This window comes from Megascapheus bottae, chromosome 31 (genome assembly GCF_031878675.1).
Source record: "Megascapheus bottae isolate mThoBot1 chromosome 31, mThoBot2.hap1, whole genome shotgun sequence".
In the NCBI taxonomy this organism is placed as follows: Eukaryota; Metazoa; Chordata; class Mammalia; order Rodentia; family Geomyidae; genus Megascapheus; species Megascapheus bottae.
The window spans coordinates 10,938,897-10,966,431 of NC_143539.1; the positions used below are offsets into that span (position 1 = coordinate 10,938,897).

At 47.4% G+C, this 27,535-nt stretch overlaps 1 protein-coding gene across 3 annotated transcripts in view; it reads right to left on the reverse strand.

The window, feature by feature from the left end:
• Positions 1 to 27,535, reverse strand: part of Znf536 (zinc finger protein 536) — a 307,321-nt gene that overhangs the window by 208,458 nt on the left and 71,328 nt on the right. For all 3 annotated transcript variants that reach the window (XM_090323078.1, XM_090323077.1, XM_090323079.1), the window contains exon 2: positions 15,369 to 17,636. In XM_090323078.1, the coding sequence (XP_090179204.1) occupies positions 15,369 to 17,634 (2,266 nt within the window). In that variant the 5' untranslated portion in view covers positions 17,635 to 17,636. The remainder of the gene's footprint in view (positions 1 to 15,368; positions 17,637 to 27,535) is intronic.

A 27,535-nucleotide genomic window follows, 5' to 3' on the forward strand; every position in this document is an offset into this window, starting at 1 on the left:
CCAGCCCTGCTTGGCCTGGAGCTGGCCTGGCCTGCCTGTGGCCTCCATCTGAAGTCACAATCCATGCATGGATTGAAAACAGGAGGAGCTGAGTACCTGGTGGCTTATGCCTGTCACCCTTGCCACTAGGAGACTGAGATATGAAGACTGAGATTCCAAGCCAGCCTGGACAGGAAAAGCCCATGAAACCGTTATCTCCGATTAACCAGCAAAAAGCCAGAAGTGGAGCTGTTGTTCAGGTAGTAAAGCACCAGCCTGGAGGGGAGCATGCTCAGACCCTGAGGTCAAGCTTAGTACTGGCACAAAAGAAAATATAAAGGAGCAGTAGCAAGCATTTCTTATAAGACAGGAAACGGCACTGAAAGTCTGGTCCTTCAGCAAGGTCTATACCATGCTACTCCATGCCCACTGTCATTTACCAACGGCAGCCAAGCTCATGTCCTTCCCCCCTCATTCTCCCTCTGCTGCCTGGTGACACATGTCATACATGAATGCCGGTCACACCAACCCCCCTAACACAGAGACATTCCCAGAGAGATTAAGTATGTAGACAATAGGCCAGTGTGTGGAAAAAGTGGAGAAATCTGAGATCACTTAGCTCTGAGTCACTGAATCCAATAGAGGCTTGCTATACCTAGGTAAAATGAGGCCAGAAGCTGGGAAATGATCCACCTACAATTATACAGCAAGGTAATGGGTACGGTCTGTCTTACTTCTATTTGGTTAATTCCAAAGTCCTCAGAGATTTATCTGGTGCTAAATATATGTTTGATTGATAGATAGATAGATAGATAGATAGATAGATAGATAGATAGATAGATAGATGGGTGGATGGGTGAATGAATGGTTGGATGGATAGGTAGATGGATGGATGGATGGATGGATGGATGGATGGATGGATGGATGGATATGAATGGATACACAGATGGAAGGATGGATGGATGGATGGATGGATGGATGGATGGATGAATATCAGTGGATAGACAGATGGAAGGGTGGATGGATAGATGGATGGTCGAGAATTGGGTGAATGCATGATAATTCGAAGCCTCCCTTTCTGTGTCTCTTCTGGATGGTCTGAAAAACCTGGAACCATGGCAGGGTGAGTGCCTGGCCAAGGGGTCCCCCTCTGCCTGTCTGGCCTGGGATCTTTCTGAACAGTTGGACTTTGCTTCTCTAAAAACCTCTTCTTGACATAGTAAGATATTAATTGAGCTCTTTTTAAATTTTTTTGTGTCTCTCCTGGCTTGAACTCAGGACCTGGGCACTGTCCCTTAGTTTTTTCCACTACAGCTCTACTTCCAGCTTTTTTTGTGGTTGAGATAAGAGGCTCATGAACTTGGCTGCTTGGGGCTGGCTATGAACTGCAAACCTCAAATCTCAGCCTCCTGCGTAGCTAGGATGACAGGTGAGAGCTACTGGGCACCCAGCTAATTTAGCTCTAGCTTCTCTGCCAAGAGGAGCAGAAAGCAGCCAGCCTAGAGCAGCCTCCTCCCAGGAGGTCACCAGGATATATTCATTCTCTCTCTCTCTCTCTCTCTCTCTCTCTCTCTCTCTCTCTCTCTCTCTCTCTCTCTCTCTCTCTCTCTCTCTCTCATTGAGGCAGGATGGTTTTTCTCCTCTCTCCTTGTTTCCCTGTCTCTGCTTCTATATCTTTCTCCCCTCTCTCTTTAAGGCAGGGTTCTTTCTCTCCTAACTTCCTGTCTGTCTTTCTTCATGTGTTTCTCTCTGTCTCTGCCTCTCTGTTTCTGTCCCTCTCTGTCTCTGTCTCTTCCCCCTCACAATCCCTCTCTTTTGAAGACAATCTTTTCCCTCCTCTTTCCCTGTTTGTTTCTCCCCCCCGTCTCTCTCTTTGTGTCTCTCTCTGTCTCTGTGTCTCTGTCTCTGTCTCTCTCTCTCCCTCCCTCCCTCCCTTCCTCCTTCACTCCCCCCCTCTCTCTCATTATCCCTCTGATACAGAGACTTTACTCTCTTCTCTTCCTGTCTCTGTCTCTCTCATCAGCCTCCACAATTCTGGTGCCTAATTGTTCAGCATTCAGAAGTGACTTAAGGCGCCTTCCATCCTTCACAAACAACCCAGCATGCAAGCAAGTGAAACTTCCCACACAGAAGAGCGCTGGAGCCCCCACGCGCTGCTGGGCTGCGTACATCTGCAGCCTCGGGGCTGTCTGCCTGGGACCAGAGTTCAGCTAAGAATTGAGCCCAGGATATAATTGTGCAGATGCCAGAAGCATCAGGACCCCACACGTAAACATGTTCACCCAGAGCTGCTTCTCAGAGTTAAGAAAGCCAAAACAAGTCCGGCATGCAGTGTAGAGATTAGTGCCATCATTCATCCAGAGACTTTCACCATTTACTTCTTGTATTTCTTACATTAATAGGTAACAATCTAAAAAGAAAAGTATCTGGGCACCCGTAGCCAACACCGTTCATCTTAACTACCCACTCAGGAGGCTAAGAGTGGGGATTGTGGTTCAAAGCCAGCCTGGTCAGGAAAGTCTGAGAGACTCTTATCTGCAATGAACCAGCAAAAAGCCAGAAGTGGAGGTGTGGTTCAAGTAGTAGAGCATTAGCCTTGAGAGAGGAGGAGGAGGAGGAGGAGGAGGAGGAGGAGGAGGAGGAGGAGGAGGAGGAGGAGGTGGTGGTAGTGAAGAAGTAGCAGCTCAGGGACAGGGTTTAGACCCAGAGTTCAAGCTTTAGGAACAGCACAAGAGAGGGGGGCAGAGGGGGAGAGAGAGGGGGAGGGAGAGGGAGAGCGAGAAAAGGAAAGGAAGAAAGAAAAGGGAAGTGATAAGAAAGAAAGAAAGAAAGAAAGAAAGAAAGAAAGAAAGAAAGAAAGAAAGAGAGAAAAACGGAGGGACTCCGGAGGGAGGGAGGGAGGGAGAAAACAATAATTCATGGGTCAAATTCATCTTGTTGCCTGTCTTTATAAATAAAGGTTTTCCTTTTCTTTTCCTTTCTTTTCCTGGAGAGTATCAGGATTTCACATTCTTTTTTTTTTTTTTTTGCCAGTCCTGGGCTTGAGCTCAGGGCCTGAGCACTGTCCTTGGACTTTCTCAAGGCTAGAGCTCTACCACTTGAGCCTCAGCACCACTTCCAGCTTTTTTGTATGTATGTGATACCAAGGAATCGAACCCGGGTCTTCGCTCATGTTAGGCAAGCACTTTAACCACTAGGCCAAACTCCCGGCCGAGGATCTCACATTCTTATTTGGCTTAATTGCTCAGCCAGTGCTCTACTACTTGAACCATACCTCTAGCTGGGCATTTTGCTGGTTAGTTAGAGAGGTTAGCTTCTCCGATTTTGCTGCTCGGGCTGAGCTTTGAACTGGAATCCTCTGGATCTCAGCCTTCTGGGTAGCTAGGATTTGTTTACAGGTGTACGCCACCAGTGCCTGGGGAGCACAATTGTTTGCTACAGGACATTCTTTTAAACACGGATTCTTTTCTCTGACCCTTGCGTGAATTTTCAGTGACGAGAAGAACAGGTGATATGTCTCTCTGTAAGTACAGTAATAAGTAGAGGATGATTCCTTTTTGTACATGGCTGAGAATGCGCTGCATGCTTATCACTGAGTGGTGGTATTTTAAATTATTATACTTTCCATTCCTGCATCTTCTAAATATGTAAGCTGAGTAATAATCATTTTATAGAGAAAGAAAGAAAAAAAGAAAGAGAGAGAGGGAGGGAGGGAGGGAGGGAGAAGGGAAGGGAAGGGAAGGGAAGGGAAGGGAAGGGAAGGGAAGGGAAGGAAAGGAGAGGAAGGAAAGGAAAGGAAAGGAAAGGAAAGGAAAGGAAAGGAAAGGAAAGGAAAGGAAAGGAAGGGAAGGGAAGGGAAGGGAAGGGAAGGGAAGGGAAGGGAAAGGAAAGGAAAGGAAAGGAAAGGGAGGAAGGAAGGAGGGAAGAAAGGAGAAAGAAAGAAAGAAAGAAAGAAAGAAAGAAAGAAAGAAAGAAAGAAGAGATCCTTGAACCACACTATCAAGAAAGGCAGTAAATGTCCCTCTTGGATGAGCCACAAAGGAAGATTCTGAAGGTCAATCCCAAGGTCATTTCTGAGAGTCAGGCACAGCCTGGAATGGACAGGAGTCAGACCAAGGCCCCTCCCTCTCTGCTAACATCAGAACGTCATCCAGACCCTTTTTCTGAAGGATAGCTTTTGTTTTCCATGGCAAATTACTAAAGAGGGGAAAGAAAGCCCCAAACACCTAGTATAATAACAAATGAAAGAAAACTCTTTTGGCAATAAGAAGACGCATATATGTGCAAAGACACACCACTGCCCACTTTTCACATGACACTCTATGTCTTGGAAATGTTCCAAAATACCTCTTCGGGTGATTGGAGCCACCCAAGAAGATCCAAACCCACAGATTTCAGCCGCTGAGGTGAGCATACCTGCACTACAAGGGGCATAAGCAAAGGCCCTCTGGTGGGCACATGGGCTCAAATGCCTTTAGATTGAAGGGCAAACAAGTGCAAGAAGTCTCCTGAATTGTCTGCAAGGCAATGATCACTGGAGCAGCCACCAAAATCCCGCAGAGAGTGTCCATAAAGTGAAGAGAACCAGTCCTTGGAGGCCTGACCTACACCCAAGGCACCAACTAAAAAATGGAAGGCATGGACTCATTACCAGTGGCTCATGCCTGTCTTCCTAGCTACTCAGGAGGCTGAGATTTTGAGGATGGTAGTTAAAAGCCTGCCAGGGCAGGAAAGTTCATCAGACTCTTATCTCTAAATAAGCACCAAATAAACTAGAAATGGAGTTGTGGCTCAAGTGGGAGAATGATGATCTTGAGTGAAAAAGCTTAGGGACAGTGCCCAGGCCCTGAAACCAAGCCCTAGGACCAGCACAAAAACAGAAACAAAGAAACAAACCATCAGCCAAACACTGTCTCATCCTAGCTACTCGGGAGGCTAAGATCTGAGGATCACAGTTCAAAGCCAAACCAGGGCAAGAAAGTCCATGAGACTCTTATCCCCATTCAAGCACCTACAAGGCCAGAAGGTGGGACTGAGGTTCAAGTAGTAGAGTACTATTCTTGAATGAAAACATTCAGGGGTAGCAGCGAGGTCCTGAGTTCAAGTCCCAGGACTTCTCCAGATGGATACATGCCCTCACAACACAAATAATAATAATATTTTTATATTACATCTCTACGTAACCAAGACAGCACCCAGTTCTCTGGAAGCAGGGGGAGGTATGAAAGCCAAGCCCACCCACGATTCACTTCCTCACGCCCCCATCTGGGTGAGAGGAAGCTGGCCCCCTCCCCGTGTGGCACAGTAGGCAACCCCGCCAAGGAATCAGCTTGTGCTGTGTCTCACACTTGTCTTAGACACATGCCACATGTCACACCAAAACCCCAAGGCTCACAGCAACCAAGAGAAGGGTCCCCTGCCACTCCCCCAAGAAGCTAAGCCCTGGACAGTTTTCACTTTGTAGGCGAAAGAAAGAAAGAAAGAAAGAAAGAAAGAAAGAAAGAAAGAAAGAAAGAAAGAAAGAAAGAAAGAAAGAAAGAAAAGAAAAGAAAGAAAGGCAAGAAAATACACACACAAAAAGACCAAAAAAAAAAAAAAGCAAATTTTACCTGCACTGCTCCTGGTTTGTTGATCTGCTGGCCACATCCCCCCAGGACACTGAGAATGGTGTTGAGCAGGGACCCTGCCATGTTTGGAAGATACAAAACAGACAGGAGGTGGGACGCCTCTGTTTTTCTCTGCCCTGTTGGACACGGAACCAAGCCATGGAGTTCTAGATCTGACCTCTCCATGATATTTAGAGGCACAGTTTATATTCTGCTCAGGAGGCTGAGACCTGAGGATCATAGTTAAAGGCCATCCCAAGCAGGGACATTCCCTAAGTCTCCTATCATCTTAGGTTAACCACCCAAAAGGCTGGAAGTGGAGCTGTGGCTGAAGTTGGTAGAGCACTAGCCGTGAGCACAAAAGCTCAGAGATTGGCCGGGAGTTTGGCCTAGTGGTTGAGTGCTTGCCTAGCATGCACGAAGACCCGGGTTTGATTCCTCGGTACCACATACATAGAAAAAAGCCAGAAATGGTGCTGAGGCTCAAGTGGTAGAGCTCTAGCCTTGAGAAAGTCCAAGGACAGTGCTCAGGCCCTGAGCTCAAGCCCAGGATTGGCAAAAAAAAAAAAAAAAAAAAAGCTCAGAGATATTGCCCAGACCCCGAGTTCAAGCCCCAAGACCAGCCTAACCCATCCCCAATCACCGCCACCAAAGAAAAGAACAAATGGAAAGATCACCCTTCTCTTGAAAGAGAAAACATAAGCCAGATGCTGGTGGCTTTCTCCTGTCATCCTGACTACTCAGGAGGCTGTGATCTGCAGATCAAAGTTCAAAGCCAGCCCAGGGAATACAAATCCAAGAGATTCTTATCTCCAATTAGCCAGCAAAGGACTGGAACTGAAGGTGTGGCTGTAGTGGTAGAGCTCCAGCCTTGAAGAACAACAACCAAAAAAAAGCTCAGCAAGGGTGTGAGGACTTGAGTTCAACCCCAACCCCCAGTATGGCATCAATAAAAGAAAAAAGAAAAGGAAGGTGGAAAGGAGAGGAGGGGAGGGCGGGGGAGAGGAGGAGAGAGGTGAGGAGAGGCAGATCTTCCTCTAGATTCACTGGAAAAAGCCAGGCAAAGGGAAGCTTGTGCTTTACCTCCTTGGGTCTCCAAATCCAGCCCCCCCCCCCCTTACCTCCCACTTGGCCCAGGTGCCCCACAGCCCAAGGAAATCATCCCAGCGCCCAGCCTGAGTCCTTCTCCCGAGTTCCTCTGGGGGGAATGGGCAGCTCTCAGAGATGGGCTTTCCAGATGGTGCTGGGCTGTGTCAGTGCCAAACTCCACAGCTTAAGTAAATGTTGCCTTCATCCAGTCCTGCCAGGAAAAGGCAAGGGGGACCCTCGCTCCTCCCCGCCGCCATGCTGCTGGCTTTCTAGGCGCTCAGAGGCCCTGCCACCTGCGTGCTCGTTCCCTGCCTGCTGCCCCCCGTGCTCGCTTGCCATCTCAGGCCATGCCAACGTTCTCTCTCCTGGAGGGCAGCAGCCACTTCCAGAAAGTACACAGACTACGGATGCCCAGAGAGAGGAGCAAGAGACACGGAGAAGGCAGCACATGGACCTGAGGGTCGCAGATGGCAAAGGTTCCAGTGCAGTCATGAGGAACATGGTTGAGGCCGCACAGACCCAATCTCCTGCGCTCTGCAGGGGTTTCCCCATGTTTCCTGGCCTCTACCCAAAAGATTCCCAGACTGGACATGGTGAAGACACTATGACACCCAGGTCCACTGCTGCTGTAGACACAATGGCTAGGGTACAGAAGCAACCCAGGTGCTCTACAGTGGATGAGTGGACTGAGAAAATGTGACAGACAGACAGACAGACAGGGATGATTGGTAGATGATGCACAGATACAGTGGAATGTTACTCATCCATCAGAAAGAAAATTATATCATTTGCAGGGAAATGGATGGACTTGGAAAAAGTTATGTGAAGTAAGTCAGGCGTCTTCTCTCATTTTGTGGAAGTTAGATCGAAATGATAGCTATAGGTAAACGTGTCTAGAAACATATGTATCTCAACAAAATGTACTGACTAAAGCAGAGTGTGTGCAGGGAAGGATTCCAGTGGTGTAACCCCTTTGAACAGCTAACTGACAGTGTAACCAAAGGAATTCCAAGAAGCTGGACCTTGAGCAGTCTGGAACGGCATGAGGTCAAGAGGAGGACAGACAAATGGAGAGAAGAAGGGCCGATAAATGCAGTTATCATCTTCAATGGACATATGTGAACCTGGAACCAGGCAGTTTGCAGAGAGGGGAGGGGTTGGGTGAAATGGGGGTGAATGTGGAAGAGACGACATTGCTGAAGGTTGCATGAACGGATATGTTGAATGGAAACCTCGTTGTAAAATGACAAAGGATAATAAGTTTGCAAATATACCCCAACACCGCTGTATGGATTCAATGTGATCACTTCATTCAGAGTTATCGGCTTAATCGGGTGCCACTGGTTCCCTGCCTGTAATCCTAGCTACTCAGGAGGCTGAGATCTAAGGATCTCAGTTTGAAAACAGCCTGGGCAGGAAAGTCTGTGAGACTTTTCTCTCTAATTAACTACCCATTAATACAGAAGTGGTGCTGTGGCTTAAGTGGTAGAGCACTAGCCTTGAGCAAAAGAAAGCTCAGGGACGGTGCCCAGGCCCTGAGTTCAAGGCCCAGGATACACCAAACAAACGTTCTGTTCTCAGGCTCGGTAAGCTCCTGAGTGCCTGTTGCTTCTGACACACTGGGGACCTGTGCTCTCCATCTCTAGATCCCTAAGTATCTGGGGGTACCTGAAGGCCAGGAAACAGGATTTATTAAAGTTGGCTTTTAAACCCCCTCAAGCCCAGGGGTCCTACCCAGAACCGAGGGCAGCGCTCCTTCTCTCTTCCTCCTTGGGGTAAACAAGGTGCAAGGCTCAGAAGGCTAGTCACGGTGGGCTGGAGAGGTCACAAAGCCCCACAAATGGAAATCTTCACGCCCCTGGCAGCCAGTACCCTCTGTGCACTCCCAGTACCAAGAGCACAGTGGGCCCATACTAACCTGAACGTGCGGTAAGCTAGTAAGTCAAGTTCTCAAGTCCTTGATACCTGCTTATAGCCAAATCACCAAGCATTAAAGCAAGCTGCCAACGCCAGGACTGGGAGATTTCCAACAACCCCAAGTCTAAACTCCAATACCCAGTGCCTCAGAAGAGGTCTTGGAAATCTAAAGAGCCATAAAGGGGCTTTTACTTCCAGGGGATTTGTGTGCTTGTTTGTGGGGTAGTCCTGAACTCCAGGCCTGGGTGCTATTGCTTAACTTTTTGCACTCAAGGCTGGGTGTTCTACCACTTGAGCCATGCCTCTACTTCCTGGCTTTTTGGTGAGTGTCACAGACTTTCCTGCCCAGGGTTGGCTGGCTTTAAACCAGGATCCTTAGATCTCAGCTTTCTGAGTAGCGAGGATGACACGTGTGAGTCACCAATGCTGATAAAGTTTCTGCCTTTCTGCGATGCTGTGGGGCCGATGGCATTGAGCTCCTTTGGGGAACTAGGGCTTGTAAATCACAAGGCAAAGTTTAGGAAAGACAGAAAGCAAAGCCAAAAGCCCCCCCCCAAAAAAGGGAAGAAAAAAGAACCCCAAACACACAAAATAAATAAATAAAGGGTTGGGTCCTGGTGGCTTACCTTACCTACTCAGGAGGCTAAGATCTGAGGATTGTGGCTCAAAGCCAGCCTAGGGACGGAAAATAAATGAGACTCCTCTCCAACTAATCACCAGAAAATGGGAAGTGGAGCTGTGGTCAAGTGGTAGCACACTAGTCTTGAGCGGTAAAAGCTCAGGGACAGTATCTAGAGACCCTGAGTTCAAGCCTCAGGACCCCTTCCCCCCCCAAAAAAAAGAAAAGAAAATCAAACAAATAAATAAAAACCCGAACAATAACAGCAATGCCAGAGTGACACTGTTCCAGGAGTGCACTGGACAATAAAAGTCCAGTACTGTCCCTCCCTACTCACTCTGATGGCCCCAAGGAACAGGGAGAGAGACCCAAGAGAGGCCCCCAGGACCTCTGTGCTGTGTCCCCTCTGGCATTCCCTAGAAGTTGCCAGGAAATCCATCCAGAAGGGTGCCACTTCTATCTCAATACAGAGAAAGGGCCTTTGGCCAGTGTCTGGGCAGAGCTTCAGCGCGTACACACACACACACACACACCTCTCTCTCTCTCTCTCTCTCTCCTCTCTCTCTCTCTCTCTCTCTCTCTCTCTCTCTCTCTCTCTCTCTCTCTCTCTCTCTCTCTCTCTCTCTCTCGTACGCCAGGTCTCTATAAATCTCTACAAACACAAGCGACCGCCTGTACATGCTCCCACGGCAGGGACCGAAGGGCCGCATATGGTGTTTGGCATTCACAGCTGAGCTTTAAAAAAAAAAAAAAAAAAGTAAGTGCAGCTTTCAATGTCACTGAATCAGATTCCAAATCAAGAAGTATGAAGGGAGGCTTAGAACCAGGATGCAAAAAGATAAAAACATTAAGGAAAAAAAAAATAATAAAGGAAGGCCGAATGGGGAGAAGGGTGCCTTTGAGGAGAAATTTCATTTGATAAGAAATTCCAGACTTTCTTTTCCTTTCGAAATCTAAATAATGCTTCCTGTTTGTGATCCTCAGATTTACTCATTTCAAGTTGCTAATTAGCATCCAATAATGACTTTTCAAAAATAACAAACGAACCGGATGCTGGCAGTTCATGCCCACAATCCACGCTACTTAGGACTGAGATCTGAGGATTGTGGTTCAAAGCCAGCCCTGGACAGAAAAGTTTATGGGACTCTTATCTCCAATTAACTACCAAAAAGCCTAAAGTGAGGTGTGGCTCAAGTGGTAGTATGCTAGCCTTGAGAATAAAGAATTGTGGATGGTGCTCGGGCCCTGAGTTCAAGATCCAATACTGGCCCTAAAAAGGATAAGACAGGATAGGACAATAGAATAGCTACAATAAAATAATAAAAACGGACAAAGAGAATAGAAGAGATCTAATAAAATAAAAAAAAATGGAAATACCTATGTAAGACTCACTCCCATATTTAGATTGGGTTACAACTATTTAAGTCAATTTCTAAATGGGGCGACTGATTTACAAAGGGATTTGTCATCACGATGCCTGGGGAGAGGGGAGAGAAGGGGAGGGGGTCTGGGCTGTCCCTTGAGTCCTTCTCATTCCCCATCTGAAGGTGGCAGGAAAAGAAGGGAGCGCGGCAGCTTGCATGTGCCTTTTCCTCGACTGGCCTGGAAAGTTTTACTTTCCGTTTCCGGAGCTGATGAGGGACCCCTTCTTAACTCTTCAGGCTGCAGCCAGCGCCCTGTGGCTCAAGCCCATCCCTGAGCTCCAGTATAAAAGTTTGGCTTCTGCAGCACCAAAAGCAGCTGGGCCAAGCAACCAGCGAATGATAATGACCTCAGAAATCTGCTGTTCGCTCGGCAACAATAGGGTGCTCAGTCTACCGGAAAATTGTGTTCATCAGCTAACTACGCTCAGTTACTAATTGACAGTGCCAAATATTTTTTAAGAACAATTGCAATGCACAAGCAGGGAGGGGGGGAAATGAAGATCTTAATCCTCCGACTTAAATTTTTTTTTCTTTCTTTTTATGTTTCCTTCATCACCATCCCCCCCCCCCCACACACACACCCCTTTGGGGAAGCTTGGATTTGTTTGTGTCAAGTACACATTGGTAATCATGAAAGAGGAGGAAAAAAACAAAAAACAAAAACAAAAAAGAGGAGGCCATATGAGAAGATACACACACACAGAAAAATAATAAAATGAAATAAAGAGGTAGAGAAGAAAGCGAATCTATCATATCATTCTCTACCCCATATATATGCAAGAATCTGCCTGATAAAGGCCTTTGAGGGCCTCTGGTCAATAGACAAACACAGGCGAGGGAGACTCACTATTGGAGGAATTCAACTTAGGCAACAATACACTTCCTGCCAGGCTTTTTAGCCCAGCTGATCAAATACAGCTTGTCCATCTGAAAATATTACAGCAGAAATCGTAGGGGTTAACGATATTTTCATCTGCGCCTCTCTCCCTGGCTTTTTTTTTTTTTTTGCATTGATCTTACAACTTGGCCGACTTTATTTAATGAACAGAGAGGGTCAATGCATTCAATTACGCGCTTCCCACCAGCAACACTTTAATTATCCCCACTCCAAAATGATGGGGGTGGGGGTGGGGTGAAGGAAGAGGAATTGGGAAGGTAACTGCCCTGTTGGATATAATAAATAGTATCATTTCTTAGTACATTAAGTTTTAATTAATCGAAGCGTGATTTCAAAAGTCAAAAAGAAAAAAAAAAAAGGATCGGGAAGAAACAGAACTTTGGTGATTTTCAAGAATAAAGTCAGGATCTGAAGCCAGCTATAGAGGAGATTTTTAATTTGGGGGGAAGAGGGCAGTGGTACGGAAAGGAAGCAAAGATAATAGCAAGAGCTTTATGTGCAAGGCAGATGAAGAGAGATTCAAACAGCTACTGACTCTCGAAGAGAAAAGTAAAATCATCAACTGCTGTTTTCCAAATCATTTTCTTCTCTCTCTTGGCTTTGGGTCGTGGAGGCAGAGGTAATATCTTCCCTAATAGCTTGAGGCACACAAACAAACAACAACAAAACACTCACAACAAAACAAAGGGGCGACCCGGGTGAGGAATTTTGTCCCTCTGCTGTTGCAAAATAACGACCTCTTCATTTGTCAAAGGGCCTGGTTTTCGCCACCGTTCATCTTTAAGCTAAGTTCTCAGCAGTTTGGAGTGCCAGAGAACAAACACATTTTCTGGTTCACTGGAAGCAGTTTTTGCATGTTCACTGATTCAAACATTCTTTTACTCCCATAACAAACAGCTGCATCTCACATTAGCCTAGCCAGTGACGGTCGCCCATCTTGGCAATAAGTGTGATTGCAAACTTGACTCTCTCTCTCTCTCTCTCTCTCTCTCTCTCTCTTTCTCTCTCTCTCTCCGCCTTTCTGTGTCTGTGCAAGACGGTTTTAAACAGTCGCGCTCGATCCGTTCTCAATCGTCTCTTGCAAAGAATTACATCAGATAACAAAGGACTTTTCTGCCACTCATTGTAAGCCTTCTTCTAGAGAGGCTCTGGTTTAAAAGGGCTTTTTTCCCCCTTTTTTCTTTTTTATGATGAATTCAGAATTACTATCATGTTAAGAGCAGCGTTTTAGAAAGAAGAATTCACTGGTTAAGATCTGAAAAAAAAATAGTTTCTCAGGCCCTACTGACCCAGTTTCCAACAACAACAACAACCAAAAAAAAAAAAAAAAGAATTGAGTAATGCAAATTAAGTTTTGTGACATTGTTATGAAGTCTGAGAAATTTGTAAAACCTAAGTGCTTCTTTCTTTACTTAAAGGCTTAAAAAAAAAATCCTCCCCATCTCCTTCACCTTGCAGGCTTCTTTCTAACAAGTAATCACAAAAAATACCTCTTATGCCAAGATTTTTATTTAAATGCTTATTTTAATCACACTTTTTATACAAGTAAGGCTAGTTAAAGAATAAAAGAGGAAAAAAAACTAGACTTTTACTTGAGAACTCTAAGGCTCAAGAAAAACCGAATGCCCTAAACAAATATGAACTAGATATTGCTATATGATCCATTTTCCTCCTTAAGTCAGATAATTATGAAGGAGTCTAATTCGAATATGAAAAAACCAATACAAAGAAGTCAACTGAAATGAAAGAAATCAGTATTCAAAATCAATTGTCAACTCCTCCAGTGAGGTAGAAGAAGAAACGAAGAAACTTAAGGACAATTTTCTTTTTGACTTCAGAGACACCAGTTGGGTATTTTGGTGGGTTTCTTTTTTTTTTTTTTTTTTTTTGTAATAAGATATTTCAAGACAGAAAAGCAGTAAGGAAAGCAACTGAATTGTACAAGGCTATCAGTTGGCCAGAAGGTGAGAAAATCACGGTAAACACATTAATGAAGCTGAACATTTGGTGTCAGAATGATTCTATTCAGGCCTCCTTGTTTTAGTAAGGTCTGGGAGGGGGGGGAAATCTGTTCGTGTTAACTCCATGTCAGTCAAAAAAACTTAGAAGAGCCAGTCCCCTCTCTGCTTTCTGTCCCTGAAATGTCACCAATCCTAGAACAGATGAGACCTCCCCACCCCAACTAGGGAAAAAGGGAAGGGGGGGGGAAAGTCCTGGATGCTAGGCAGTAACTCTGTCACTAGTTGCTCTGGCATAGGAAATTAGACTCTGCCCCCATAGCTGAATCCGGTGCTATGAAGTACCCCTGTTTGGTGATTCTCCCATGCCTGGCTCTAGACTTTTTTTTTCTGTCTTCCCAGTAATAAATCGCAAGCAAATGTCGGAGTCCACAAGTAGACAAGTAAGTTTCATGGGTATTTAAGCAGTATCGCTAAGTGCTATTGTAATCTCTACAATGTGGAGCTCAGATTTATGTCTTAACTATTCTTCACTGGTTTGTAATAAGCCATACCACACACACACACACACACACACACACACACACACACACACACAATTTTTAAAGGCTAATTTTTGTCCTAAGGAGGCTGAATCGTGACAATTCACCACCAAACAGAAGTGGCATCTATTTAATAATCGTGGCAATGAATTAACCTCTCAGATTGAAATATTCATAGAAACTGAGAACACAGGAGGAAGAAAAAAATGGGGGGAAAAATGAAGACAAGAAGGGGAGGGGGAAAAAGAAACTTTTAAAAAAATGACCCTCAGTGTGCTGCCACAGTGGGCAATGCAGAGCCTCGAGGTGTCTCAAACTGTCTTTCATTTTCCAGACTTAATGGCTGATTGCAGAAATCGATGTTGCCATTAGTAACAGCGTATTTGTTACGGCGTGATTTCCTCTGTTGTTAGGCAGTAGAATGATTACAGTATTAGTAAAGTCCTTTCTTTAAAAAGGGCTAGAGATATAACTTTCAATTTGCTATCCATTTAGCAAAGGGACTTGGTGGGGTGGAGGGGGGGAGACTCAGGAATGAAGGCAACCTTTTACCTGCTGTTAGGTGGTGATTTAAATTCTGTTGTCTTAGTCTTGTGTGTGTGTGTGTGTGTGTGTGTGTGTGCGCGCGCGCGCGAGTGCACAATTTTTGTCTCTCCCAAACAGGGCCAGGAAGCTTCAGCATTTCACAGACATTTTGATGACAGATTGTCCTGCTTTTCCTATTTATTTTAGAACCCGTAACGCTGCATCACACACACACACACACACACACACACACACACACCCTTTGTAATACGGTACGACTTAAAGACATGCAGTTACCACATCTGGACTTCAAACCTCCTCTGTGCTTTGGCTACAGGGTGTGAAGAAAGTCACATGTGGGCAGGTCAGGTCAGGGGTACCTAAGAGCCATTTAGAATCTCCTAACAGTGGAACAGCAGAGAGGGGGCCAGGGGGTGGGGGATCAGGGAGACTAAGAAGAGAGGTTTGGTTTGGAGATGAAGGACCTCTCCAGTGCAAGACTGGGGGGGGGGTCCCCAAGAAGACAGGGAAGGGAGGGGGAGTGGAGGCAAGGGTGTGAACTTCCAAAGTCCCTCCTAAAGAGGGTGCTCCTGGGGTGCATGAGATGATGGAGATTATGGTTATTGAAGGTTGGCCATCTTCACACACACACACACACACACACACACACACACACACACAGGTCAGCTGGATCATCCTGGTAACCATGCCCCTTGCAACCCAGCCCTTGGTGCAGTACAGAACCAGACAGGCCTGGGCCTGGGAGGCCCGCGCCTCCCTCTGTCTGCTCCTCCCAGAACTTTGCACCTACCTGAAGATGAGGGCGAGGAGGGCAGCGGGCTGTCTTCCTGCGCACTGCCCGTCTGGGAGAGGCCTCCCCCGACCCCACTCTCCTCGGTGACATTGGAGGAGCCCGGCGTGGTGGATCGGCTCACCGACTGCGACTCTTGGTCACTCCCGGAGCCTCGACGCTCATCCAGGCCGGCCGCGTGCAAGCCACCGCCGCCACCACCACCGCCACCGCCACCACCACCACCGTCGTCCTCGCTCTTGCGATCTCGCTTGTGGACTCGGGAATGGACAACCACCTGGTGGTAAGTGCGGAACACGCGCCCGCAGTCCGGGCATTCCGTGGGCTTCTCCTTCATGTTCCCGGCCCCCTGGAGGGTATAGTCGAGGGTCTGGTTCAACCCGTGCGCCACGAAGTCCCGGCCGCCTTCCAGAGGGTCCAGTTTGCCGGGCAGGTCTCGAGGATGGCCCACCTTGGCGCCGTGGACCACCAGATCGGCGGGCACTTTCTGCTTGGAGCCATCGGCTGCCAGCAACACGTACTCCCGCTTCTCCTTGTCGAACACGACGCCCGCGCTCGCCAGGGCGTCTTCGTGGTGGCGCGACAGCTGCGGCTCCTTGGACAAGAAGCCCCGCTCGGCGGCCATGCCCCGGGCCATCAGTTGCCAGGCCTGGTAACTGTGCACCGGGTCCATCTCCGCGGCTTTGGCGGCCGCCTGCAACCTCTCGATGCAGCTGGACTTGAGGGGTGGCACGAGGTTGAGGCAGCCCAGCAGGGCGTGCTTGTCCCCTTCGGGGACCCCGCCGGCGGCGTGGGCCAGGCTGGAGATGGGGGACAGGAGCTTCCCCAGCACTTCCTTCTCCTTCGTGGTGGGGTGATCGCCCTTGCCGTAGAACTGGCCCGGCTCGCCCAGGCCGGCTTTGTCCGGGGCCAGGAACCCACCGCCCTGCAGGCACGACAGGTACCGGGAGTACAGGTTGGCCTGCGTATCCGGGGCGACGCCGGCCAGACCCACGGGCACCTCGGGCTCGCCGGCCGCCTTGTTCTTCACGGAGAGCTTGTTGAGGTGCACCTTCATGTGGTTCTTGAGGAACCAGGGCTCCTTGAAGCGGCGGCCACAGATCTGGCAGCAGTGCTCGAAGGAGTCCTTGTGCTTGCGCATGTGGCCCTTGAGGAACCAGGCCTGGCTGAACACCTGGCCGCACACCTCGCAGCGGAACTCGTTGGCAGCCTGATCGCCGGGGCCGCCGCTGCCACCGCCACCACCACCCCCGGGGCCCTGGCCCTGGGCCGACTCGGCGGTGATGTGCGCCTTCTCCACGTGGCTGATGAGCTCCTCCTCCTGCGACGCGGCGAAGTCGCACAGCGTGCACTTGTAGGGTTTGTGCAGGATGCGGATGTGGCGGTCCAGCTCCTCGCGCTTCTTGAACTTGCCCTTGCAGAAGGTGCAGCGGAAGCCGGCCGCCGGGGCCGCCGCGTCCTCGGGAGGGCCGCCGCCGGCGGGCTTGGGCGAGGGCGCCACCACCGGGTGCGCCGCGTCCGGCACGCTGGGTGGAGCCAGGCCGCAGGCCGCCAGCGCGGGAGGCTGCGCGTGCGCCCCGGGCGCGGGCTTGAGATCCGGGCGCGGCTGGGCCAGGCCGCCCTTCATCTGCTTGTCCCGCAGGATGGCCCTCTCCTCCAGCTCGTGCAGCAGCCGGTTCTCCTCCCGCACGCGCCCCCGCCCCTTGCCCAGGTTGCCCAGCTTGTGGGTCCGCAGGTGGATCTTGAGGTTGCCCTTCTGGGCCGCCCGGTGGTCGCAGTAGGGACATTTGAAGGGCTTCTCGCCGGTGTGCGTGCGCATGTGCAGGGAGAGGATGCTGTTGAAGCGGAAGCGCTTGCCGCACAGCGGGCAGGGGTACTTGCGGTTCTTGCGGGCGTCGTCCTCGATGTCGCTCATCTGGGACATGATGCCCAGGTTCTGCCCGTTGAGGAACTGCTGCAGGTCCACCCTGCCGTTGAGGCCGCTGTCCACCTCGCGGCCCAGCTGGTTGGCCAGCAGGGCCATCTGGCTGCCCATGGGCTGAGCGGCGCTCAGGGGCAGGTGGCTCTTCTCCTCCAAGGGCCCCGGGGCCTGGTCCTCCGCGCTGGGCCGCGGGTGCAGCTCGGAGAAGGCATGGCTCAGCTGGGAGGTGATGTGATGCAGTTTCTGAGTCATGGCATACTGGCCGTTAAGGACCGGGCTGTTCAAATGGGCTTCGGTTTCGGGCGCTGCCGGGGTGACCCCAAGGCACAGACTGGCTTCTTCCATCCCTGCAGGTGAAGAGAAAGAAGAAGACACGAGCTTACAAGTCGGTGGATGCCAGGGATTGCCACGCGTCTGTGTTGGGGAGGGGGGGAGGGGGGAAGGGGGAGGGAGGACTGGCATTTTAATTTTCATTCCTCATCTATGCATAATCGTGGGGGGGGGTTAAATGATAGTCAAAAAGATCATAAAACTTGGACAGGGAGTTTGGCCTATTGGTAGAGTGCTTGCCTAGCATGCACCAAGACCTGGGTTCTGATTCCTCAGTACCACATACATAGAGAAAAAAAAAGCCAGAAGTGGTGCTGTGACTCAGATGGTAGAGCTCTAGCCTTGAGAAAATCCAAGGACAGTGCTCAGGCCCTGAGTTCAAGCCCCGGACTGGCAAAAAATATATATATATCATAAAACAAATTATTGGCCAGGCACCGGTGGCTCAGGCCTGGAATCTTGCTTACTCCACAGGCTGAGATCTGAGGATTCACAGTTCAAAGCCAGATCCAAGTAGGCAAGTTTGTAAGATTCTTATCTCCAATTAACCTAGCAAAATAAAGTAAAGCTGGAAAGTGGAGCTCTGGCTCAAGTGATAGAACACCAGCCTTGAGCAGAAAAAGCTCAGAAGACAGTGCTCCAGCCCTGAGTTCAGACCCCAAGACCAGCAGAAAAAAAAATTAATAACTATTCAATGTCAGTTATGCAATACAGCCTACCGGTTCCCAGTTTTGTCATGGGACAAGGTCTGCCTTACATGTATTTTCTATTGACGAATTGCAATTTCACCTTTACCTTTAAATTATTAATTTTAACCACATTTAATAGCTAATAAACATTCAAGGGTCACTTAATGAAGAATCAAAGGTCTCCATGTTAAAATTTTTCCTACTTCTACCATGCTGTACAACTACACCTGTTGGTTCTGTCTAAAGTTTGTTCTCAGGCAGAAGGGTTTTCACTGCCATGCCACAGAAATTCACCCAGATAAAACTTTTTACTTCTTGTCACTATATTCAATGAACCATTCTAAGATGAAAGAGATTATTTTATGATCTGGTCAAAAAAAAAAAGAAGAAGGGAAGAAAGAAAGAAACCCAGTGCCATGATATTTACGAATACATAATAAAACAAGATAATGTTTGGGGGGTAAAAAATATATATTTAAAGGACAAGCTTTAGAACAATAAAAGGGATTTTGCTTTAGTCAACAAAAAGTGCAGTAATATCTCATTAAGCTGATTAGTATTCTGCTTAGAAACAGTGCTAGGTGCTGTAACACATGATTATAATCATAAAAATCCTTCAGTGTTTGCAGGGAAGCATTAACGAGGTATATTAAATTTTAAGGAGACTGTGAGAGAGGCGGCTTTGCAAACCTCAGAGATTAAGATTTAACCCTTATGTTACGAAACACTATTATTTTGTCATTTGGTAACTGTGTCCATCAAAGAAGGATGAATTATCTCTGGATGTCATTTTCCTGGATGGTTGAGATGGTTCGAATCCAAGCAAAGACTTAACTCTGTAGAGTGCCTTTGCCACATCTTTTCCACTGGCCGGATATCCAAGGCAGAGACTTTGATTGGGCTTGAAGAGATCTTTTCGAGAACTAGATAAAAACCAATTAAAATCCAGAGACTCAACGAAGTTTGAGCATTTTTAATAACTTTCTCAATAGACAGTAATGAGTACAAATTGTACCTGCAGTAGGTGTTTTGCAGAAAATTAGAATTCAAAGCTGTTTGTTAAACACTAACACTCAATGCTAGACTGCATAATTGTCTCTAATAGGCCCCTGTACCCCCTCCAAAGCCAGAGCAGGACAGCCAGCTCCAGCTGCTTCCAGGCGGGTCAAAAGGCGTGATCTCTAACACACCACAGCCTGCCAAGAACCCTGCTTTGCAATGCAGTAAACCCATATCTGAAATCCTACTTATTTCCAGATCTATCTTTCACCTGAAGGAGTCTAAGTTCACTGTGTGTGTGTGTGTGTGTGTGTGTGTGTGTGTGTGTGTGTGTGTGTGTGTGTGTGTTGGCACTGGGGATTGAACTCAGGGCCTGGCTGCTGCACCTTAAGGTTTTCCTTTTTGTTCAAGTCTGGTGCTCTACAACTTGAGCCACATCTTCCCTTCTGGTTTGGAGGTGATTGATTGGAGAGAAGACTCTTGAGAATTTGTCTTCTCTGGCTGAATTTGAACCTTGATCCTCAGATCTCAGCCTCCTGAGTAGCTAGAATGTTAGAGTCACTGAAATTCAACTTCCAAGCTCATTTTCTATGCTTTCCTTTTTCTCTCTCTCTTCTGTATAGCCCATCTGTTTTTATGTGTTAGCCACCCAGGTGGTCCACAGACTGGTTTTCAAGTCCAGCCAGAGCAGTAGGGCTTAGCAATTATCCCCTGGGGACCTGTGGGGACAGAGTTCAACTGTGAGCCACACAGGGCCTAGGGCTGGTCAGGCCTCCTGGTAGACAGTGCATGACATGACCTGAGGGTCTTCAATAGGACATCTCACATCTTCGGCAAGAGGAGAGGGATCACAGGTTCCTCATGCAAGGGGAGGAGAAAGATGGGCCCGGAGTGTGGTCTAGTGGTAGAAAACTTGCCTGGCATGCACAAAGTCCTGGGTTTGATTCCTTGATACCACATACACAAAAATGTGCCAGAAGTGGCACTGTGGCTCAGAGAGTAGAGTGATAGCCTTGCAAAAGCTCAAAGTCACTGCCCAGGCCCAGAGTTAATGCCCCAAGAAGAGCAAATGAAAAAAGGAAGGAAAAGGAAAAGATCTGGTACTTATTTCCCTGAGAGAGAGTGGAGATCAGGACCCTGGTGCAGCGTTTACACAGACAGCTCGATCCAGGGTCACCTACGTATCTAGAAAGGTGCAATGAAAGGAGGCTTCCAGTTTCCCATCTCTCTTTATCATTGAGGATGGCCGTCTATGCCTAATTTTTTATTTATTTATTTTTGTAAAGGTCATTTTGAAATCAGGTAGTGGTGGCTCATGGATGAGAACCCTATAGCTAGTTAGAAGGCTGACATCTGAAAATCACCATTCAGAATTGACCCTGGCAGGAAAGTCTGTGAGATTTTTATGTCTAATGAATGAGCCAAAAGCAGGAAGTGGACCTGTGGTTCAAGTAATAGAGCCACTTGAGTGGGGGAAAAAGCTCAAGGACATATCCCCAGGTCTGAGTTCAAGCCCTAGTACCAATGAAAGAGAGAAAGAAGGGAGGGAGGGAGAACAAGAAGGAAGGAAAAAAAGGAGAGGAAGGGTTCTTTTCCATTGAGACAATTCTGGGTCAGCAGGAGAGGGGAAGGCTGGCTATGCTCTGCAGAGAGACTGCAAACCCCAATGAAAAGGCTTCACCAAGGTAAACCCCACACCCCTCCTACCACCACATATGGGAGGGCTACGCACATGCACCACCTGCACTCTCCAGCTCCACCAGTCAATGATCAGACATGGCTGTTCTCAAATATAAACAAAGCCTTGTAAAATCCCTTTAAGCAACTGTCTTTTACATGCCATTGACCATATCCTAGCATGGAAGTAAAGAATGTTCTGGAATGTGTTTCTAAAATTCTGTCTCTCTCTCTTTATTTGGTGCTAGTACTGGGATTTGAACTCAGGGCCTTGCCATGATTAAGCTTTACCATGTGAGGTACATTGCTCACTCGGTGGGCTTGAGTTTAGTTTTCAAATAGGGTCTCATGCTTTTGCCCAGGATTGATCTCAAACCATAATCTACCTGCGACGGCCTCTCAGATTACGGGTGTGCATCACCACACTTTGCCCTAAGTTTTCCTCTGTTTTATAATCGGGCCTGAGCTCAGGGCAGCAGTATACCTGGTTGAACTTGGTCATACTTCCTCATCTGATTTTCTTAGCCCTTGCCATGAGGGTACTGTGTCATTGTTCCTATTTATGGATGTGCTTCTTTGCCAGAAGGACAGAGGCCATGTCTGCTCAGGCAGCAAAAATGTCCTGTGCTTGTAGCAGAGCTGGCTCACCACATCCTGAGAGAATGGAAAGATCTCTGCACAGATCCTAAAAGCACAGCCTTTCTTTTACAGGAAGCACAACTCATGCCTGCAATCCTAGCTAGTCAGGAGGCTGAGATCTGAGGATCGGGGTTTAAAGCCAGCCCAAGCACTGAAGTCCATTAGACTCTTATCTCATCTCCAACTGACTACCAGAAAACTGGAAGTGGTGCTATGGCTCAAAGAGTAGAGTGCTAGCCTTGAGCTGAAGTGCTCAGGGACAGCACCCAGGCCCAGAGTTCAAGCCCCACAACTGACAAAAATAAAAGAAGAAAAAGCCCAGCTCTCACCTCAACCTCACGGGGATTCAACCCAACCTTTTGCATGAACCACAAAACATCTACAATTAGGTTTATCAAAGCTGCAAGGAAGCTGGGTGATGATAGCTCATGCCTGTCATCCTAGAAAGCTGAGATCTGAGGATCATGGTTCAAAATCAGCCTGGAGCAGGAAAGACTATGAGATTTATCTCCAATGAACCAGCAAAAAGCTGGAAGAGCATGTATGGCTCAAGTAGTAAAGCCTTGAGTAAGAAGCTAAGGGGCAGCCAGATGCTGAGGGTTCATGCCTCTAATCCTAGCTACTCAGGAGGCTGAGATCTGAGGGTGGCTGTTCAAAGCCAGCCTGGGCAGGAAAGTCCACAAGACTCTGATCTCCAATTAACTACCAGAAAATCAGAAGTGGAGCTATGGCTCAAAGTGGTGGATGCTAGCCTTGAGCAAAAAAGAGATCAGAGACAGTGCTCAGGCCTCGAGTTCAAACCCTATGACCAACAACAACAATAACAAAAACTAAGGGATAGTGCCCAGGTCCCTAAATCTGAGTCCTAGGAGTGGAACGAACCAACAAACAAAAGTGCTCATCAGGAAATGCTTTTGAGATGATGGCCCCTCAGTCTGACCAGAGAATTCCTCCATTAAGGCAGGGCAGAGTCTCCCAGGCAGCTACAAATCCTCTGAGATTCCACCAGCAGGTGCAACCAAGGCTACTGTGTGGAGTCAGTCCTTTCCGCCACCCGCTGCTAGACTCAGAACGAGAAGAGGGAGTGTGCATTCTTGGAAAGAGTGTGGGGTAATTGGTGCTCTGTCTCTGGGCCAACACAGCCGAGGCAGGACGCAGCTGGCCACGGGCCCAGTCTGGGACTCACAAAACCTGGGCCAGCCCCAATTTCTCCACACATCACCCATCCAGAATTCATTTGGTCCTTACCTCAGTCATTCAGTAAATATTTGCCAGGGACCTTGTGCATACCATTCAAAAGCTTCTGGGCCAAGAGGCCATTAGGAGAAAGCTGTGAAAAGTCTCCAAGAGGCTGGATCCAAAGTTAGAGAAAGGAGCAAGTGCTGCAGCTGTGTGTGTGTGTGTGTGCAAGCATGAATGTCAAGTATGTGTGTATGAAGCACAGAGAAGGAGTAAGGGGCCTGTAGTTCACTTACGTAATCCTAACTACTGAGGGACTGAGATTTAAGGATTGCAGTTCTGCAGAAAAATCCATAAGACTCTGATCTCAAATTAACTATCAGAAAAGCCAGAAGCAAAGTTTGGCTCAAGTTGTAGAGTGTGTGTGTGTGGGGGGGGAAGAGATATGTTAACAATAACAATAAAATCATATTTACAAAAAACTAAAAGATAGCACTGAGACCCTGAGTTCAATCCCCATAACATTTTGAAAGGAGTAGGGGGAGAATTCTCCAATGGATGACTCTCTGAAACTTTATACAGCTGCATACTAGATAACGTGCATTTATTTTGTTTTTGTTTTTGTTTTTTTTTTGTACCAGTCCTGGGGCTTAAACTCAGGGGCTGAACACTGTCCCTGAGCTTTCTTTTGTTCAAGACTGCTTGAGCCACAGCTTGACTTCTGGTTTGGGGGTGGTTGATTGGAAATAAGAGTCTCATGGACTTTCTTGCCTGGGTTACCTTTGACTCTCTGCCCTCAGATCTCAGTTTCCTGAGTAACTAGCATGACAGGTGTGAATCAGCCTTCTTTAGAACTTTCATAGAGAGTATCTAAATGTATACTTAAGGAAAACAATGGAATACTTATTTGGCCACCAAACTGGCTTTGGTTAAACTTGGGTGGCTCACACCTATAATCCTAGCTACTCAAGAGGCTGAGACCTGGAGGATCACAGTTCAAAGCCAGCCCAGGCAGGAGTATCAGTGAGACTCTAATCTCCAACTAACCTTCAAAAAGCCAGAAGTGGAGCTTTGGCTCAAGTGGTAGAGTGCTAGCCTTGAGCACACAAGCTCAGGTACAGTGCCCAGACCGTGAGTTCAAGCCCCAGGACCAGCACAAAAATGGCAAAACTACTAGCAGGACTGAGTTATTCTTGGCCTTACACTTATTAGACCTAGCCCCAAAGATGCACAGAAGAGAATCAAGTCAGCCCCTATGGATTTCAGGAAGGAACCAATGGGTGCCATAATTTATCACATGTGGCAAAGACAGGCCAGTGTTCTCTGGGACTAGACAGAGAAAGGCTGTTGCAATCTAAGGACAGAACAGTACTCCGCCCTACCTCTGAGCTGTTGTCCTGTTGGATTGTACAGTTGAGACTGAACACAACAGTCAAACCGGAATGCAGAATCTGCCCCTGAATATGAAGAGGGCCTTCAAATGGAAACTTCTGTAGGTCAGAGGCTTTCTCCTTGAGAGCTGGCAATTTATGACAATATTTTCAGCCTATGAGGCCTGTCACTGGATGCCCAGCTTCTCAGAACATGTTCTGTTTCTTCATTTCCTTTGCTGTAGGTACCTGGAGCCATTCAGCTGCCTTTGATGATGCTAATGGTTATTTTGAGTTTTGCATTCCTGCCTTCAAGATTATTTCCTGTGATATCGATGACAGAAGTTCTCACTTCACTCTTCCAAGAAGAGATCCTAATTGTATCTTTCACTCCAAATGAAATTTAAAACTATCAGGACACCAGAATTGGCAAGCAGCTAGGAATCTAAATGCATTTTACACAAAAACACAGTTCCAGTTTTGCTAGCAGAAGAAAAAAACTACAAAAAAAAGGTCATCTCATGAACAGCATCCCCCACCAATAAAAATAAAGAAATATATAGATCTTGCCAGTAAGTTGCATGAAGGAGTTCTAGTGTAATTCTATGAAAACCAATTGTTGAGGAATAAAATGACTTTCAAAATAGAAATCTCAACAAGATCTTTTGAAAATCAGATATCGTCTAGCCAAGCAGAACTAAATAAACGAAATATTCTCTCTCTTCCTCGCTGTCTCTGTCTCTGTCTTTGTGGGTACTGTTGAACTCAGGGCCTTGGCACTGTCCCTTACCTTTTATCACTCAAGGCTGTCACTCTTGCGTCACATCTGCCTGCCGTATGGTTTAACTGGAGATAAGAGTCTCTCGGACTTTCCTACCTAGGGTGGCCTTGAACTGTGATCCTCAGATCTCAGCCTCCTGAGTAGTGAGGATGGTAAACTTGAGCCACCCGAGCCTAACATTGTTCTCTTTTTTTTATGAACGAGGGTAAGGTGCTGTTCACACATCCTGAGGCTAGTTGCACATTTGTGTTGCTCTAATGTCAGGGGCGTGTCAGTTACACAACAAGTAATGGAAGAGACGGGAGGCTGTTCAAAGCACGAGAATGTCCTCCAGATCAGCTCAGCATCTCATCAGCTCTGATGGGAGGCAGACTTTCCTCCTCTACCCTTTTCCAATGCTGAAGTGACCCTCGGCTCTCTCCTGGAACCCACTCACTTTCTCTCACTTCAGGTGAGCTAGACTTACAATAGCTTCTTATTAAATACCTTCCCCCCCCCCTCGATTGTTGTAGCTCGTACAGTTTTAACGAAGGTTGTTATGAACATAATAGACTCCTGTACTGAAATACGGAACACCAGACTAGTGAACCTTTTCAGGGTCATTAAACAGCTGTAAACATTATTACAAAAATAAACCAGAAATTTCATGCTTACATTTTGGCCTAGAGCTTGCTATGCTGAGCAAGTACATTTAAAAAAAAATAGAAAGAAAGAAAGAAAATCTCTTACAATCAATGCTGGTGACATTTGGGCATCCAAATAAATTACATCACAAACAGTATCAAGGTGGGCAGAATAGTGCATGGTTTATTTGCCAGATGATTAAAAGATAGGCCAGAGCGGGAACGTGGCTGACCTCTTCTGTTTTGACTGATGTGTAGACAATGCTTTGAGACAGGGCCAGCAATAGTTAAATCCTTGCTGAAGATAGTCACGGAAATATGATATTCAAATCAAAGTGAGCGGTATGGTGATTGTGTCATCAGGAAAGTCAAGTTGGATAGCCGGGTCCAAGCTGCAAACTTCCCCCTGATGGATGATATGGAGCCAAAGCCTTCACTGCCTCCCAGGATGAGCTGGGCTGGGTGGGGCTGGTTTACCATATGGAGTCCTGGATATAGCCTTGTCACATTTTGTGTGACAAGGGGCTGGTGGCTTATACCTGTCATCCTAGCTACTCAGGAGGGTGAGATCTAAGGTTCTCAGTTCAAAGCCAGCCTTGGCGGGAAAGACCAGGAGACTCTCATCTCCAGTGAATCAGCACAAAAGACAAAGGTGGAAGCTGTGACTCAAATAGCAGAGTGCTAACTAACCTTGAATAATAAAGAAGTTCAGGGCTAGATGCAGTGGCTTACGCCTGTAATCCTAGCTACTCAGGAGGCTGAGATAGGAGGATCGAGGTTCAAAGCCAGCCTGGGTACTAAAGAGAGTGAGACTCAACTCCAGTTAATCACAAGAAAACTGGAAATGGCACTAGGGCTCAAGGGGTAGGGTGGTAGCTTTGAACTGAAGAGCTCAGGGACAGTGCCCAGGCTCAGAGTTCAAGCTCCACAACTGACAAAAAAAAAGTGCAAGGACAGCACCAAGGCCCTGAGTTCAAGCTCCAGGACTAGCATGCATGCACACACCTGTGCACACACACTTTGGTGAGAAAGAGGTGAAGAGACTAAAGTCCTGAGACACAACCCAAGACTGCTCTGTGGATCTCCTCTTAGAATAACTGCTGGCCCCAAGGCTATCACGGCCACCTCTTCTGAAAATAAAGGATTTCAAAGCCAAATGCCCCTGTCCTTTAGAAACATCCAGAACAAGCCATTTTCCATCTTCATCCTCTATCACTCACATAGGTGACAGAAGACCCCAGATGCCCCCTGAAGGCAGTGGAGATAGGTCATGAGCATGTGCGAGGTGGTGGCATCAGAGTTGGAAGAAGACATTACTGTCACCTGTCCCACTGTGTATAAGTGAATGGACAAAAAGATGCAGAACCCAAGGTCCTGCTAGCCCAGGCTCACCTCCTGCAGCTTTGGCTTCCTGGAGAATCCTCAGCCAGAAACCTCTGACAGATATTTTGGGCCGCTGGACCTTTGTTACTTGTGTCCTTTGACCACAGCTGTGAGAGACAGGGGCAGTGTCATTGCCAGCCAGCCCGCTGCTTCCTGAAGGGCTCAAGCCCAGCAAAACTCCCTGGGTCTTCAGATCTGATGACCCACGACATGTTGGAAGAGTCAGCTGGATGCAGAATATCACAAAAATGGACGTCGACTTGAGAACGATAGGCTCAATCCTCAAATTCCAGAAATCCAAAGCAGAACTATCAGGCCTTTCATTCTTTCCACATGGACTAATTTGGGCGGTGGGGGTGGCGGTGAGGAAAGGTTCTCCCTAATACTCTGGAATTGATTAATCTGAACTGATCTGTGTCTACCCATTTCCATTAGGGGAAGACAATTTTTTTTTAAGTTTTAAACTTCTTACATATAATTTAAAAGCATATCCTCATATATGCCTATGTGTGCGTGCGTGCGTGTGTGTGTGTGTGTGTGTGTGTGTGTGTGTGTGTGTGTGTGTGCTTTTAATGA